Here is an 18,925-nt window from a genome sequence, read left to right as displayed (position 1 = left end):
CTCCCACTGTGCCATCAAATGTTCCCACTGTACCCATCAAATACTTCCACTGTGCCTATCAAATGCTCCCACTGTGCCCATCGAATGCTGCCACTGTGCCCCCCGTCCGCCAGCGGACGCAGTGTGGTGTCTTCCGTGCTCCTCGATGACCTTCTCTACTCCCACCCTCTCCTATGATTGGGCGTCCGATAGGCGTTTAGTGTTAGGAGGCAGTTCAGTGTTGGGAAAGTGAATATTCATTCGCTTTCTAACACAGCTGAACTGCAGTGAACTGCGAGCGCTAAGCATGTACCTTTTTGGACACCTATTAGAGTCTATTAAAGCCTAGAACCCTTATGAATGTTCCACCACTGCCTGCCACAGTACATTTATTCCAGCAGGTTGGCAGCTGTGTCCGCTGTGAGCGGTCGGGGTATCATATGATCACTATGATTGGTGGTAGTGATCACATGATTAGAATGTCAGCAAAACAGTCATCAATGGCTTCAATTGATGAATGTTTGCTTAGTACTGTGATACTGTGATTGGCCCACAGCTATCACATGGTACCTGGGTGAATCACAGCACCCTGTGCCATGTGATTAGCTGTAGCCAATAACAGATCAAAAGCTGTAAGGAATGAAAGCCATTCATGACAGCTAAAACTATTGCTTATAACAGTGATTATCAAAAAAAAAAAAAAACCCTGATCATTCCCCTCTCCGATAGTAGCACAGTGTCACTCTGATAGGATATTAAAAAGATCTTAAAAAAAGAAAAATAATCTTACAAAAAAAGAAAAAAAAGTTGAAAAAATTGAATAAAACAATTATTGAATTGGATTGTCAGGATTTAAATGCTGTCTAGGTCCTGTTTAGGGAGATTTAGGGATCATGCACATAAGGAATTTGACTTTCACCTCTGAACACCTTTTATTCCTGGCAGGAAAAAAATGTTTAAAAAATGCACCTGGAGTTCCCTTTTACATAGGCATTTAGGTGTGTCAAGTGTTTGAGAATTTATGAATTCCATTGGCACTAAAGCTTTTAGACGCGTTAAAATGCGTTTAGGCAAGTCCAGATTTTTTTTTGCCCAAATCTCCTCTCCTGAACGCACTGGTTATGTTTTTTTTTAGCCTCTAATACGCCTGTGCATGGACGCTAACATAGAGGTGCATTTACTAGCTGAAAATGCCAAATGTCAAACGCCTATAAGGCCTCGTGCACACTGAAGCATGAAAAAGCTCAGTTGGGGGAAGCCATCCCTGCCAGGAGAAGACATGGATTATCGTTAGCAGCTATAGCAGCCACTAGCGATAATTGCAGGAGAATCCGGCAGGCTGGTTGTACCCAAGCTGGTCAACCGATTAGCTTTAGTACATTCAGTCTGCCCATTAACGGTACAAATCTCGGCTGGTTCCTGCTGAACTGTCCGAGAGTCAAACCATGTACAGTATGGCCGGCCCTACTCTTTCAGTTTATACTGGTGACCATTGTCACTGGGACTAGAGGCGAGGAATCCAAAATTTTGAGTTGACTCCAGAGCAGGAATGGAGGGGAAATCTCCTAATGGGGACACTTGGTTCTGTGGCAGCTGAAGGAGGGCATGTCTTTCACTTCGAAGAGATTTCTTGTTGTGTCTAGGATAGGAAATTTTACCAATGGTACGCAGATGGGAAAAAAAAACCTGACAGGGGTTATAACCACTTCCTACGCCATCCAAAATGAAAAAAAAAAAAAGTGTTAGTATTAGATTTAATAAACAATGCAAGCAGCAATATATCTATCTACAAATCAGAATTCATTGAAGGCAGGCCATTAAAACACAGGATGAGCAAAACTGAGAGCATCCATTTACTAATATTTCAGCACAATTAAAGTGTAGTTCCACCCAAAAATTTTACTTCCGCTTTTCGGAATCGCCCCCCCCCCCTCGGATGTCACATTTGGCACCTTTCAGGGGGGAGGAGAGAGTAGATACCTGTGTAATCCAGGTATTTGCTCCCACTTCCGGGCACGCCACGTCCGGCACCTACTTCGCCCCCCCTCCCCCCGCTGTCTTCTGGGAGACACACAGGTCCCAGAAGACAGCAGGGACCAGTGGGATCGTGCAGCGTGACTCACGCATGCGCAGTAGGGAACCAGGCAGTGAAGCCACAAGGCTTCACTGCCGGATTCCCTTACCAAAGATTTTGGCACCTCCACCCAAGAGCCGAGGGACAAGATCGGCTTCGGGTGCCGACATCGCGGGCACCCAGGACAGGTAAGTGTCCTAATATTAAATATCAGTAGCTGCAGTATTTGTAGCTGCTGACTTTAATTTAATTTTTTTTTCGGCGGAACTTCGCTTTATGGAGGTTGTGGTAAAATACACTGATGTTTTTTTGAGGTGCTTTTTAAAGGTGTGATGTCTCCTGGGTGTTATGGAAGCTCCTTTCAAAAATTGGCTAATATTACTTTATGTTATTGCAACAAAAAAAAAGCAACAGTACACAAATAACAATACACACAAATACAAAGTACAGTAAATTTAATTATTATTAATATGATTTTTATAATACAGGATTTGTATAGCGCCAGCAGTTTGTGCAGCACTTTACAATGTTAGGGCAGATAGTACAATTACAATACATTTCAATACAGGAGAAATCAAAGGGCCCTTATTAGAGCCTAGTAAACATAACAACCCTATATCCACCCCTCCCCCTAACACACAAAAATTACAAACTCCCATTAAATAAAGAAAAAGTCGGAGAAGATAAAAGCAAATTTCACTTAAACAGCTCACTGAGCAAAATTAGCAGTTTCTGCTTTTGCTTCACTGAAATCTCTAATTTCATGATAAAATACATTTTGACAACTATGCTCATCCCTAATTACAGCACATTAATTAGTTGTGGTGGGTACTGCTTTTCTGATATAGGGCATAACTCCTCCCGTAGGTTTATTGAATGAATCCAGTTATGCCTACTTGCTGTGTTACTACGGCACTTTCTCAAAAACTTTGATAAGCTCTACTGTAGAGGTAAGAAAAGACGCTCCAAAAACTCGCACATTATATTATGTTCTACACCATCTAGTGGCAGAAAGGCAGAAGTGCTCTTCTTTATTTGAAGTAGGCTAAAGTTCCCTCTCATCAAGTGTCAGCCATGTGCAGAAATGAATCATGACAAAACCCTGTTGTTGATAAGTTGTTACAAGCAATTATTGTGCGCTTAAGGTTGAATGCATCAGTAACATTTCTGACAGAGCACATGACACTTTCCTATTCAGTACAATATACAATGCAGGAGGGAATAACCAGGGAACAGACTTTGCAATTGATAAATGAGCCTCTAAGTCACATGAAGAATATGCAAGGCAATGGCCACTTGAAACCCTTAAATTTTTTGCAAATACATTATTTGGACTCAACCACGGTAGTTTTCACTGCACCCTTGCGAAAACGCCAGCACTGATAAGGAATCTATTTAGTGTATATTACCCGTGCATAATTCATCCAGACATTGTTTATGGATGGTTGTAATATATATAATCTGTACATTGAGTTGACTAAATTATTTTTAGCTTAATAAAAACATTTTGTCAGCGGCTGTGGCTTTTGTAAACATTAATGAAGTTTTTATTAAAGTGAAAGCCTGCGATTCATATGGTATTTATTTAACAAATCCGAAAGCAGCCTATTTGTAATATTAGCTCTATATGGGTAGATTCATTTTTTTTTTTTTTTGGATGTTGTCTTAGCTAATGAAAGATGTGTGTTTTTCTTGAAAAATGCTCAAGTATGTATGTCCTGCCTTCAAGTTATACAGTTACTAGCTGTTATGTGAGTGTATTTAAGCCTCTGGCACAGCGTTCACTGCTATTCTTCAAACTTGGGGCATTTGGGCAGATTTTAACCTTCTCACCTCTATCGTTATAAATCTCCAAGCTGTTTCCCTTAAAAGGAGTACAATGCCTCATTTTTGTAGACATTTGCATCTCTGTTGGTTTTTCCTTTTTTTATATGCTGTGCATAATAGAATGAGAATGAAATCACTTTTGCAGGCAAGTTCAAAAAATATATTTTTAGTTTGTATTACATTTTCAGCTCACTTTTGATAAGCAATATTAATTACAGGACTGCATTCTTAGACGGCCAACTGAGGTGACATGGGTGGCGTTTTTTTCCAGTATTTCAACTCCCAACTGTCTGAATTGGATCTCCTGGTTGGACTGGTTCTCATTTGGCCCATAGTGCGGGAACAGAGTCTGTCTGTGTAGCGATGCTCCTGGACATAAATAAAGGCTAAGAAGTAATCATACTGTAATGCGTTGCGTAAATAGATGGTGCTATATAAGTACCTGTAATTAAAAAAAAAAAAAAAAAAATGCTGTTTAAAGTGTATTTCCATTTTTGCAGTAACATTTAAGAAACTCCCACTACAGTATATATTTGTTATGTGTTCTCATTCACAAGGTCGTTTTTGTATATTTCTTACCTTTTAGAATTTTCTCAGGAGAAGTCATGGCTGATTGGAAGTTTTTTTGAACAATGTTAGGCCTCGTACACACAACCGTTTTCCTCGACAGAATCCATCAAGAAACTTGGTGGCAGAGCTTTTTTGCCGAGGAAAACGGCCGTGTATGTATGTTTTTCATCGAGGAAACTGTCGAGGAACTCGACGAGAAAAAAAGAGAACAAGTTCTCTTTTTCCTCGACGGGAGTCTTAATTTCCTCGACGGGCTGGTTTTCGACGAGAAACACATTCGTGTGTATGCTAAGAAACCCGCGCATGCTCAGAATAAAGTATTAGATGGGAGTGTACCTTCGGTAAAAGTAGCGTTTGTAATGGAGATAACACATTTGTCACGCTGTAACAGACTGAAAAGTGCAAATTGTCTCTTACCAAACTTTTACTTAACACGCAGTAACATGAGATTAGCAAAAGCAGCCCCAAGGGTTGTGCCAGTGGAATCAAACTTCCCCTGCCGTTGTATGTGTTGTACGTCACCGCGTTTGAGAACAAGGAGATTTGGTCTTGACAGTGTGTACGCAAAGAAAGCTTGTCAAGTTTCTCCACAAGCCTGACAAGGAACTCGTCGAGGAAAACAATGTTTCATTTACGACGAGTTCCTCGGTCGTGTGTACGAGGCCATGGATTAAGCCTGTCCCAAGTTTGTCCTTATTACAATACAATGCAAAAAGTGAAGCCTCCACACCTTTAACCCTCTATGAGGACAGACTGGGTTAACTTACTAATATTGGAAAGTGCAAAATCTGGAACAGCTGTGCATGGTAGCCAATCAGCTTCTAACTTCAGCTTGTTCAGCGAAGCTTTGACAACAAATATAATAAAAAGGGAGCAGATTTAGCATTTTCCAGTTATAGTAAGTCAACCCCACAGTTACAATCTAGTTACAACTGATAATGTAGATCTGCCTGCACAGTACAGACTGGGTTAAATATCGCAAACACAGCTGCCCAGACCCCTCATAAACAGAGAACTACTTACTCCAGAATAGAGCATCTAAGACAAAGGGAGCTGCAATTTTTTTTATTGTGTTATGTGAATGGGGACATGTAAGTAATATAAAGGAATATTATGTAGGCATTATTCCAATTTTCCAGTCCTGTGGGTCCGAAAACCTGTCAGTATCTGGTGTGACCAACATTTGCCTCACTCAGTGCAGTACATCTCCTTTGCATGAAGTTGGTCAGGTTGTTGATTGTTGCCTGTGGAATGTTGGTCCATTCCTCTTCAATGGCTGTGTGAAGTTGCTGAATATTGGCCAAAACTGGAACACGCTGTCGTATACGCCGATCCAAAGCATCCCAAACATGCTCAATGGGTGACATGTCTGGAGAGAGTATGCTGGCCATGCAAGAAATGGGATGTTTTCAGCTTACAGGAATTGTGTACCGATCCTTGCAACATGGGGCCGGGCATTATCACGCTGCAACATGAGGTGATGGTCGTGTATGAATGGCACAACAATGGGTCTCAGGATCTCATCACGGTATCTTTGTGCATTCAAAATGCCATCAATAAAATGCACCTGTGTTTGTTGTCCATAGCCTACGCCTGCCCATACCATAACCCCACCGTCACCATGGGCCACTCGATCCACAACATTGACATCAGCAAACCGCTCACCCACACAACGCCATACATGCTGTCTGCCATCTGCCCAGTACAGTGGAAACTGTGATTCATCCATGAAGAGAACACCTATCCAAAGTGCCAGATGCCATTGAATGTGAGCATTTGTCCACTAAAGTCGGTTACGATGACAAAATGCAGTCAGGTTCAGCCCCCAATGAGGACGATGAGCATGCAGATGAGCTTCCCTGAGATGTTTGTGCAGAAATTCGGGTCTCAGACGATTTTGGAGGTGAAGATGCTGGATGTGGAGGTCCTGGGCTGGTGTGGTTACATGTGGTCTGCGGTTGTGAGGCCAGTTGGATGTACTGCCACATTCTCTCAAACGTCTTTGGAGACGGCTTATGGTAGAGAAATGAACATTCAATTCAAGGGCAACAGCTCTGGTGGACATTCCTGCAGTCAGCATGCAAATTGCATGCTCCCTCAAAACTTGCGACATCTGTGGCATTTTAGAGTGCCATTTTATTGTGGCCAGCCTAAGTCACACCTCTGCCATAACCATGCTGTCTAATTAGCATCTGGATATGCCACACCTGTGAGGTGGATGGATTATCTCGGCAAAGGAGAAGTGCTCACTAATACAGATTTAGACAGATTTGTGAACAATATTTGAGAGAAATAGGCCTTTTGTGTACATAGAAAAAGTGGTAGATATATATATATATATAATAACCAATATAATAATAATGTTAACTGTAATGGAAGCTCAGGAATTTGGATCTTTTGGGCTCACAGTAGCCCAAAAATCCCTTAAAACTCCACTGCATAATGTTTGAACTGGTTGTATAAAACTGATCCCGTGTAGTTCTTGCCGTTGCAGATTCCACCTCTTGCTTTTCAGGATTGTAAAGACTCTGCGTATTTTTGGAATCCTCACCACCCATGCAAAATAGATTATGATTCAGATGATGCATGGGCCTACTTGATACTGTGGTTAACTTGTTTCTGTTAACACTTCCAGTGACACATGCACTGATAAGTAAATAGAAGTAAATGTGCATTTGGCCGTAAAGTTACTCTTAAATCAGAACCGCTCATAAAGCAGTAACAAAATATATTATGGACATAACTATCCACAGGAGTAAATCTGCACAATTATGTGTTGTCAGTCTACAGAAGATAGATTTGTTTCACATGTACAAGGCTTTGTCTTAACAAGTCTGGAAAGGCACTAAATAGACACCGTCATAAATTAGTCTGCCTGATGTCCAGGCATCAAAAGACCTGTTTGTTTTGTAGTAAAAGTTGTGAATGAAAATCACATGACAAACTTAAGGACAGCACCATAAATATTTTACAGTGCATCAGAGTCATCCTATTCATAAAAAAAGGAAAAGTGGATCTTCATAATAGATACTAGTATAGTAGTAAACACATAGTGCACTAGCTTGTAATATTTAAAAAAAATAGAAATTAAAGTGTCTATTCACTTTTACTGAGTTTTATAGAGTAGTTTCCCTGTGTACCATCGATAAATCTTTGACGGCTTTTTATGGGATCCGGTAATAGGTTTAAGGCCTCGTGCTCACAGTACAGTTTTGCAGCTGCTTCTAGGGGCATCTGGCTTTTTTTTTTTTTTGCCTGCCTCTAAACTCCCCTGCATGTTAACCTATGAACCCATGCACACACTGGGGTTCATTTACTAAAGGCAATTTGCCTTTAGTAAATCAACCCCATAGGCTTTTAGCAGCGTTTAGTGGCAGGGGCTTTTAGAGACTGAAAAAAAAAAAGCACTGCCAGTGCATCCAGGAGCAGCAAAATTTTGGCAGAAAAAAGCTTGATGCTGTTTAACATGTTCAAATGCTTCTAAACGCTAAGCGAGTTAAGCGGTTGAGCGTTAGTTCATTTTAATGTTCAGAATAAATTATTATTCAGGCCAATGAAATGAATTAATGCCCAAGCTCTTGCCGCCTATAAGTGCATCTAAAAGCTTGTAAAAGCTTTTGACACTTTTACAACCATCAGGCTTTTCTCTGCCAAAACACTGCTGCCAGGAGGAAAGACTTCTCAGAGAGTTTGCAAAACATCCTGTCTGCATGAGGCCTAATAAGTTAATTTAATGATTACTGATTGATCTAATCAATGTATACAGGTTTTTGTAATTTAATAAATACAGTTATGACATTTTTGGGAATTATTTAGCTGAACCATTTAAGGCTCACTTCACAGCATGCAGGTATGGAGCCGACGTGTTTCTACGTGTCGTATGTAGCCCATTGCAATACCCTGAGATACCCTATGCATGAGAAATGTGCAAAAGAAGTCCCTAACCCTTTTGCAAAATTGAACCACACCGAACCATATATATATATATGTGTATAAATGTAATTGACCAAAGCTCACTATAGCTTCTCTTTGAGTGGATTACTTGGCAACACTGTATAGTTGGTGATGCTCTATGTATCGATATCACTTGGCATATCTGTAAAGGGGGCATCATCAATTTTGCAATGACTACTATCTAAATAATCAGTTCCTTATACACCAACTAATCAGTATGTTTAACCAGTAAGCCTCACAATTACTGGTATGAAGAAATAAAATAAACATTTGCATAAAAACCTATCTCTGGTTTCCCAATAAAAACAAATTCCCTATCCCCTGTTGGGTCTCACGCACACTGGTTAAACATTGTTTCTCCTGATAGGAGAAAAATCTGCATTAAAAATACACCTAATCTGGCCATTGAAATAAATAAAGACTCAAGTACTAAATGCTCCTCTTTAGGCATGTTTAGACGCTCTTAGCTGTGTTTAACCCTTTTTTATGCCCAAAAGCTCCTTTCCTGGATGCGATTCTTCTGCATTCAGGGGAGGAGCTTTGACTGCCTCTAAATGCTGCTGCTTCTAGACACCTCTAAAAGACTATTGCATGGACACATAGGGGTTGATTTACTAAATGCAAATAGACTGTTCACTTTGCAAGTGCAGTTGCTCCGGAGCTAAGTAAATGAGCAGAAACTTTGCCAACATGCATCATCCAATCAGGTGCAAGCAAAAATTAAGTTTTTCCTTATTTTCCTTTACAAAGTGAAGCCTTACCTCATTTACTAAGCTCTGGACCAACTGCACTTGCTGAAGGCAACTGCACTTAGAAAAGTGCACAGTCTTTTTTGCCTTTACTAAAGCAACCCCCATAGACTTTCATTGAGGTGCATTCAGGGGCTTGGCCAAAAAATGCCAAAAGGGCCAAAAACATCCATTTAGGAACAGCAGTGTGCAAGAGCCCTAACAATACACATTTTTTTTTAAATTTATGACAGGTTTGTATATAGTGCTGACAATTTATGCAGAACTTTACTGTACATTCACATCAGTCCCTGTCCTCAAGGAGCTTACAATCTAAGTCCTACTGCACATGCACACATGCTGTACACTAGGGCCAATTTGTACAGGAGCCAATTAACCAACCAGCATGTCTTTCGAGTGTGGGATGAAAATAGAGTAGCTGGAGAATATCCATGCATGTACAGGGGGAACATGATGCAAGAAAGTGTCCTAACCAGGTAATCCAGTTTTCTCTGCAAAATTCACCTTATCCCTAGTGCTGTCAACACAGAAAGTCAGCTGGGTCCAAAAGCACGGAAAGAGAGGGTGAGACCCATCCCAGCCTAAAAACACACCAGAATACCTCCATCCCTAAATATGTTATGCAAAAACAAAGAGATAGTGGAGTCGGGAGTTTAAATGAGGCATAAAGGTGTAATGAATAGAATATACGAAAAACTTTGAATGTCAGAGTTCCCTATGGATTGGCATGATACGGTACAAATGTAATCACAAAAGAGCAATTCATTATCATCATCAATTTAATAACACATGATTAGTTAGGGAAACATGATTAATGACATACAAACATAATAATAAATAAATATATCAAGGACTGATCAATAAATAAATAAGCTACATGGTCAACATGTGCAACAATAAATAAGCGATGATATAAGTTTATGTAGAGCATCCAAGGATGTGTACGCGTTTTGTGGGCGCCTGACACTCATCAGGAGTTTGGATGCATAAAGAGTAATCTAAAATTAGATAAATATAAAGATTTGTAGTGGTAGTTTTGGGGATCCACTACTCCCCATGGACAAACCCCAAAAAAATGAAAATAAAAGAAAAAGGAAAAAATGAATAAAAAAAAATGAAAGAAAGGAAAAATAAAAATAATAATAATAAAGGTAAAGGTCTTAGTATACCTTGCCACAAGGCCAGTGTGCTAATGCCATGAGGGGAGACGCAGGAGATGCAGCCCTGCGTATAGAACCCTGGGTCCAAAAGCAGCCGTCCAACTGTGGGGTTGAATAACACCCAGCGCTCACAACCTGGAAGTCAGTGTACAGGCAGTCATGTCCCCCCACCCATAGTCCTTCTCTGCCGCTGCTTCACAATTACCGTATTTATCTTCATATAGCGCGCCCCAGCGTATAACGCGCACCCCCAACCTGGAAGGAAAATTTCAGGAAAAAAATAAAATACTTACAGTTTGAATGCCCCTCGTCGGTGTCCATAGGCGGCCTTGTCTGGTCCGTCTGCGGCCCTGGTGGTGTCCTCCCCGCTTCTCCCGTGCTGTCTCTGAGTCGATCCCCGCTTCCCGCACTGTGTTTGAACGCCACCGCCGACATATACCGAGCGCAGTACACTTGGGCACGCTCGGCCACGCTCAGCTCCTCTCGCATAAAGGCTAGGAGGTGGCACAGGGCGTGACCGTGAGGGGAGCCGAGCCTGGCCAAGTGTACCCGAGTGTACTGCGCTCGGTATATGTTGGCGGCGGGGTTCAAACACAGAGCAGGGATTGGCGTATATCGCGCACCCACGATTTTCCCCTGATTTTAAGGGGGAAAAAGTGTGTGGTATATGCCGATAAATACGGTAGCTGGTTGGCTGCATAAGTTACACATTGAAGCAATGTGACTGCACAGTATTGTTGGAGCTAAGACTTCTTTTACCTGATTCAGAAATATTCAGCAGTAACCAAACTTCTTCCTCTGTAAACATTTGCAGAGAAAAAAAAATTGTTTTTGTAAATTATGGGTTAATTTGTCATTTACAAGATATATAATTGGAATAAGTACTTAGCAGGGCTCTCCTTTAAACTTCCTGTTCCAGTATTGCAAAGTTTTCCTGTGGTGACAAAAATTGAACTGACACAAGTTTATTTTTATGCAAAATTATATATTTTTTTTCCTCAGTAATTTATGTTATATTGGCGATCAAAGATTCCAGTGCCAATGTTCTTTTTTCTTGCTACCAAAAGTAGTTTTACATATAAGTTACATGGGGTATAGAGAAGAAAAGTGGCACTGAGATAGTGATAAGTCTGAAATATCTTGGTAAAAGCTGTAAATTAAAACTAGTTATTTCAGTTGTACACATGGTTTGAAATGCCAGAAAATAGTTCTTCAGTAAATACTTAATAGGATGTCTCCTGCCCCCTAGTGGTGATACAACTGCATGACAGAAAGGTCACAGCTACTACCAATTTTCATTTTTTTAAATTCACATTGACAGCACAGTGTTTATTAAATGTTAGCATGAATTGCAGAAATTGTATGATGTCATTTTCACTTACATTCTAAAGAATGTTGTCACATGTACAGATTTTCCCTAGTATTTTAGTAGCACAATATGCATTGGGAGTTTTTTTTATAGGATATAGTAATTTGAGCAGCACACACTGGCCAGATGTTCTAGTACATGCCATAAATGTAGGATCACATGTCTGCTGCTTACAATTTATAGGCAGGCATTCTTAAGCACTCACTACTTCTCTTTCTAAGATCAAGCAAATGTGTGCTAGTCAGCTTCAGGCGATGTGCCTCTGCATTGTAAATCATCAGCCTCAAGTCTAAGAGGAGTTATTACATTTTTCAGATTCTAGCACACCTGCACTTGGTATCTTTACTCTCCTTTTCTTTATGCAGAACAATTAGGAATTGTATTTAATGATATATAAGCATATAAGTTCACAGCCCAGCTTCCAGCATGAATATCTTTCCTATATTTTCTTCTTTTCTATAACCAAAGTTAACCAGCTCCTGACCAAATTGACCATAAAGTGTGTGCAGGAACCTTAGATGGTCAGGGGCAGGGATTGGTGTGAATGGTTCTGTCTATTCTGCAATGTTAAATAAAGGTATACATTGTGAGAAATTGCACATTATATCATGTTTTACACACAATGCACATGTTCCTGCATTGTTCCTGCATTGTATACACAATACATTTGTATTGGCCTTTCTTTCTTTCCTTTCTTTTCTTTTTTTTTCTTCATTTATACATTAATGTACATATTCTTTAAATGCAGCAGTATAATTACTGAAATTGGACTTGGTATTAGCCTCCTGCCAGTCTGTACAGCAGGGCTCAGAGTAAGGGAGGGAGAGGCAGCACAATAAGCCAAATAGGTATGTGGCAATGCAAGAAGCATGCTGGAGAGAGAGATTAACTTGTTGCCTATCCTTTCATTGTCCTGTTACAGAGTAGGGGTGGGGAGGTGACCTGTGAGTGAAAGGTAAGCAGCAGCAGAGAATTATCAGGTCCCCTGCCTTGCTAAACAGGGCTGTGCTGTGCTATTTGTATCCTTGTGATATAATTACTTTTAAATTAAAATAGAAATAGTAACGTTAGTGTATTTTTCTTATAGACCCACGATCCCTCTTGTAAACTGCTTATTGAAGTTGTTTTGTGGTTGTACCCCCTGTATTATTATTTAAGGTACTTATATAGCACTGTCAATTTACACAGCACTTTACATATCATTGTATATTTACACCGGTCCCTACCCTGAAGGAGCTTACAATCTAAGGTCCCTAACTCACATTCATATATACTAGGGCCAATTTAGACAGAAGCCGATTAACCTTCTAGCATGTCTTTGGAGTGTGGAAGGAAACTGGAGTAAACCCACACAGGCACAGGTAGAACATGCAAACTCCAGGCAGGTAGTGTTGTGGTTGGGATTTGAACCAGCGACCCTTTTTACTGCTAGGCGAGAGTGCTACCCACTACACCACTTTGCCGCTGTAGTATATACACATATATATAATGTAGTGCAGGGATCCCCAACCCCTGGGCCATGGACCAGTTCCGGTCTGTGGCTTGTTGCTGCGGGCAGGCAGTCAGAGGAGCCCAGAGAGGACACACGACATGGCCGCATAGCAGGAGACGAGTGGCGACTGCGGTCCTCACAGGGCTATCACAGACCGTGGTCGCCTCTCTTCTCCAACTGTGCGGCCATGTTGTGTGTCCTCTCTGGGCTCCTCTGCCTAACTACCCGCCGACAATGACATCCTATTATTAGGGCAGGGAGCGGGAGGAGCTGCAGATCAGAATGCAGAGCTCCTTTTCACATTCTGCCCGGCTGACAGGATGATATCGTCGGACAGGTTGGTGGGCGAAGGAGCAGGGATAGGACACACGAACTAATAACAGCCTCTTCAGGTAGGAGTCCTGAACAGGGGAGGCAGAGATGTTAGAGAGGAAAGGAGGGAAAGGGGCAGAAAGCAGGGGCATTGTAATGTTATGGGGGGGCTGTGATGTAAAGGAAGCACTGTAATATGAAGGGGACTGCACTGTTACAGTGCCCCTTTACAGTGCAATCTCCTTTATATCATAGTGCCCCCTTTATATCACAGCCCCACTTTACATTACAGTGCCCCTGTTAATTTGCTACTAGCTTGAAATACTAAGGGTACTTTCACACTGGGGCGATGCCAGCATTAGCGGTAAAGTGCAGCTAGATTTAGCAGTGCTTTTCTGCTGTTATAGCGGTGCTTTTTGGCCGCTACCAGGGCGCTTTTAACCCCCGCTAGCAGCCATAGAAAGCGGTGCTGCCAAAGCGCTTTGCAGGCACTTCAGCAGCGCTGCCTATTCATTTCAATGGGCAAGGCGTTTTGGGAGCGGCTCACCGCCCCAAAGATGCTGTTTGCAGAACTTTTTTCCTCGTCCTGCAAGCGCACCTCCCCCTAAAAGGCCTGAAAAGTGCCCCAGTGTGAAAGGGGTCTAAAGGAGAATAGGCACCTCAATAAAACGACTAAATCTCATTTTTATTTTTAAAATGTGTTCTTTTGAAAAGAAGTTAAATATTGAAGTGAACATTTTTATTGATTTCAATTTATTGAAATTTCTGACACTTTAGCAACTTTCCAAGCGAGGGAAAAAATACTTTATTTTTTTTTAAAAAGACCAATGCACATGATTGAGTAATTAAAATGAACATAGCTTCACCTTATTTACTAAGCTCATTGAGCATTTACTTTACTAAGTGAACAGTCTTTACTGCTTTACAACAAAATACAACAAAATACAAAAAGCACAGGGGATAATCTTGGTGCCACCTAATAACCTCAACACATCGTACTCAATTATTTTTTTTATTTTTATGACAAGTATCACTAAAATTTTAATGTATAATATTGAAATAATGTACGCCAATAAAGTTACATAATTCAAAAGGTATATTCCATAGCATGTTATAGACGCCTCTGATGACTTATCTCTCTATTCTCAATTTGTCATATATCATAGGTGATTTATGGTTCAACTTTTTCATACTGTATCCACTTGCATATGGACAAGTTCAGAACTAAACACCTTTCTCTGAAAAGCTTATCAGGAATGCAGAGGCATAGACATGAAAAGCGTTTGCATATATTATGTGCCATGAGAATCAAACCATTGATCAATCTCATGGTATGAAGCAAGTCAAAATGGAAGACATTGCTACTGCCAACAAGATCTTAGCAGCATGTCTTGTTTAAGTGTTCTCCCATACCACTTGCTATTGGAAAAATTCAATGGCGCTCTGTGAATGGTACCTGTACAGAGAGATCGACCCCCTGTGGTTATTATGCAGAAGGGCAACTGCTCGGCATAGCATTCAAAGACAGAGAGGATCACTTTAGTAGCGGAAGCAACTACATTGACTCTCTGTTTCCACAGGGACAGACAAAGTTTAGAATACTATACTTTGAAAGGTATACTTACATTGGTCAAAGCTGGACCAAAATAATTTGGTATTAAGCTTTAAACCTTTCGCTTCTAGAGTCATCTTTGAATTTTTTTTTGCACTTTTATGCACATGTTAGGCCTAAAGATTTGGTAAAATACATTCATTTTTTTTTTTAAAGCAGAGAAACTGGAGAATATGATGGTGATCACATGATATTAGCGCAACTGCTTATCAAACGTATAATATTTTAGTGCTCTGAACCAGGAAGTGACGTAATACACGTCACATCTGAGTTCATTCACTGGAGGGAGGATCAGACTTCAGCCTGTAGATGAATACAGACACTTTCAGGCAGCAGTGTTCATCTGCAAGGCCATGCATGTAATAGTTTAACTGCCAGATACAGCTGCACTATTAAAAAAATAATAATTAACAAGAAACGAGTGCAGGTGTCAGCCTGTTATAGAAACAGAGCAGGGTTTATTTTGTTAAAACAGTCTAACAAATAAAAAACCTATATGTATTTAAAAATCTTTATACACATAACTTACTGTAGTCATTAAGATATTGTTTTTGTCTGAAACTTAGCCTGGGCATGTAGGTATTGATGACCTCTGGTCAAACATAGTTTGACAATGTTAAACATAGCAAAGCGGAGTTTCACCTAAAAGTGGAACTTCCGCTTATCTGACTCCTCCCCCCTCCGGTGCCACATTTGGCACCTTTCAGGGGGGAGCCGGTACTTGTTTTTTACAGGTACCCTGTCCCTGCTTCCAGGAGACTGGGCCGCAGCGAATTATGTCAGCAGCTCAGCCCCCATCCTCCTCCCTCTCCTTCTGCCGGGCCAGTGAGAAAGCGCAATGTACTTTGCGCATGCGCAGTAGGGACTCAGCCGTGAAGCCGAAAGGCTGCGGTGCTGACATCGCTGGACTCCAGGACAGGTAAGTGTCCTAATGTTAAAAGTCAGCAGCTTTAGTATGTGTAGCTGCTGACTTTTAATTTTTAAAGAAGCGGGCGGAACTCCACTTTAATATTTTTGTGAATATGCTCAAAATTTTTTTTTTTTAATAACTCTCTTTAATAAATATTTGTATACTTTGAGGATATAAACAGAATACAGTATAGTGAATAGTTATTCTTTGTAAGCACAAAGTTGAATATCTATGCAAATCACAATATGAAAACGTTCACTTTTCTATAGTTCTTGATAAAATATACAACATTAGGAATACAAATTTTAGATCTTAGTTTCAGGTGTGGGTAAATGTTACATAAATTTGGGCCAATTTACTAAACGATTAATTTCCCCTCTCACCTATCTTCTCATCAAAAATACCCAATCAGGCCCAGGAGAATTTTAAAAACCAGACAATTTGCCAAGATTCTGTTTATGTGAGAGATGAGCTACTAACACAAGTAAACTGCTGTCTGTCTTCTAATTAGATTGCATTTCCGTTTTGCTGGTAATCAGTAAACACTGTGATATATTATGGGCCCTTGTCTGAAAATAAAGGAAGCCCGTGTACGATATGCAACTTACAAGTAATGCACCTTCTGTTACAGTCGTGTATTTTATTTTAATGGAACATAGATTGTCTGTTTACAAGGAAATGCTGAAAAAATAAATGTTTACGTGCCCACAAAAGATGTTTTTTTCCTGTTCTGAGTCACATTGGAAGTTTACACAGTACTATATTTTAGAACAATAATGTATGAATAGATAGATAGGCAGGTACTTGCATATGAGCACAATGATTTACAAATAAGGTGGATCAGCAAATTGCAAAATGTTCCTATTTTTATTAATAAATGCACCTAAATTTGTCCAGTATGCAGAGAATTACACAATTCCTGAATCACGTTTATCTGGTTTCTAGGATTGCATGATTGTCCTCAGATCAGGTAGACAGAGATGGTGACTTTTTAAAGATAGATAGCTTGCTAGACAGACAGTCAGGCCTCGTACACACGACAAGTTTTTTCGGCAAAAAACAGCAAGAAACTTGCTGGGAGAATTTTTTTTGCCAAGGAAATCGGTCGTGTGTACATTTTCGTCGAGGAAACTGTCGAGAAACTGGACGAGCCAAAAAGAGAGCAAGTTCTCTATTTCCTTGACGGGAAAGGAGAAAATTGGCTTGTCGAGTTCCTCGACAGCCTAACAAGGAACTCGACAAGGAAACGATGTGTTTCGCCCGTCGAGTTTCTCGGTCGTGTGTACGAGGCTTGAGACTTACAGACAAATAGATAGATATCTTATGTTGTAAAACTGTTTTAAAAACTCTGAAATACATGGATATATATTTGCTCTTGGTCCCTGTTCTTTATTTTTAAAGACATTTTACATTAGTGTGATAGTGCTTTTTATCTGCAGATTTATCCCTCTTGTCTTTGCTTTTTAGATTGTAAGTTCTTTGGTAAGTGTATAAGTTTGATTTATCTTGTTTTGTACCATATAATTTTCCCTACGCAGAGTTTTTCTTTAATCATTATAATTTCTGACATAATTTTCGGAACTAATAGCAATATAGCATATGTGAAAAAATAAAGGGAAGAAAATGTTCAAGAAAGGTGCGTCAATATATAGTAATATGCAATGTGCACCATCAGATAATAAATATAAAGATGTTCTGTGCCATCATCTGTTAGCTCGTGGGTAGTCACTGCTGGAATGTATCTAACAATAGCAGAGAAGAAAGGTGATTCTGAACATGTTTGGTATGGCTATGATTAGCAGGCCAAACATGGAGCACAAACATTTAAAAGTAGCTTTGCATTAAATGATATTACATTTGTGCTAGGCAAAAGGTTAATCCAGCTTATTGTTTTGAATTAGGAGTACAATAGATATGGCTGGTGGGTAGGAGAAATGAAGGGAACCATTGGCCTGGTGCCTAAAGCGTACATAATGGAGATGTATGATATTTGAGAGGCCTGGGTAAGTACATTTTAATCCAATCTACCATAATGGCTCATGTGTTCTCCTGCTCTCTGTTTTATAAGCATTTCCTTCCTAAAACCTCTGCTGCTGTTATATTAACTTAAGGACTGTTGCAAAAAATAGCTTTTAAGCCTTAATTAATACTGCTCCATTAGTTGTCTGCATGCAATAGAATCCCACATTGCAATGTCAGAGCAGTGAGCTTATCTCTTCTTCAGCTTGCTACTGTATATTGCCTTCAATCAAACATTACAATTAATTTCTGTCTTGGATACCGCGATCTTTATGATAAACCAATTGCATCAGCTTTTCTCTGCTCATGTCCGTTTTATCACTTTTTTTCCCCTGCCAGGAACCGATTTTTATTAGGACCATTGAAATGGTATCATCTGGAGCTTGAAATATTTCATTTACTTTGTGTGGAATAGAGGTGTTTTTATTTGTTACGTGAATTTTAAAAATGTACACAGTTTTTTTATAACGTTGTTCTGTAATAGTACGTGTCTTTAAGCTGGTTGGGTTAATTGTGGTTCACAATGTACATCTTTTTTTATTACTGTTACATATTATTTAGTGAAAATAAAGCAAAAGAACATTTCTATTGAATAGTGTTCCCTTCTTCATTGACCAAGATGGTAAACATACTTAAAAACTAATAATGAGAATTGTGATTAACAAAAGTCCAAACTTTGAAAAGATGCTAAATCCTGATTACTTTTAAGCACATGCAAATGACCTTTTATTCATGTAAATTTTAACATTCCTAGATATTGCAAATGTATCAAAGATTCACAAAGCACAAACAACGGTTGTTTGATTAAAAGTTTAGAAAATTCCATACGTCTGACGCTTTTAAATGAAATACGCATTTATAAGAAAATCCCATTGGTTGGGGCTGATTTACTAAAGGT

General features: G+C 39.8%; 1 protein-coding gene across 1 annotated transcript in view; it reads left to right on the top strand.

Annotated features, from left to right (window-relative positions):
- Positions 1–18,620, top strand: part of SKAP2 (src kinase associated phosphoprotein 2) — a 376,072-nt gene extending 357,452 nt beyond the window's left edge. Inside the window, exons 12-13 of the mRNA XM_040352898.1 lie at positions 17,910–18,011; positions 18,367–18,620. Of these exons, the coding sequence (XP_040208832.1) occupies positions 17,910–18,002 (93 nt within the window). The 3' untranslated portion in view covers positions 18,003–18,011; positions 18,367–18,620. The remainder of the gene's footprint in view (positions 1–17,909; positions 18,012–18,366) is intronic.
- Positions 18,621–18,925: the final 305 nt, after the last annotated feature.

The sequence above is a fragment of the Rana temporaria genome, chromosome 5 (genome assembly GCF_905171775.1).
Source record: "Rana temporaria chromosome 5, aRanTem1.1, whole genome shotgun sequence".
Lineage (NCBI taxonomy): Eukaryota > Metazoa > Chordata > Amphibia > Anura > Ranidae > Rana > Rana temporaria.
The sequence above is the reverse complement of the archived record's forward strand: the minus strand, read 5'-3'. Positions and strand labels throughout refer to the sequence as shown.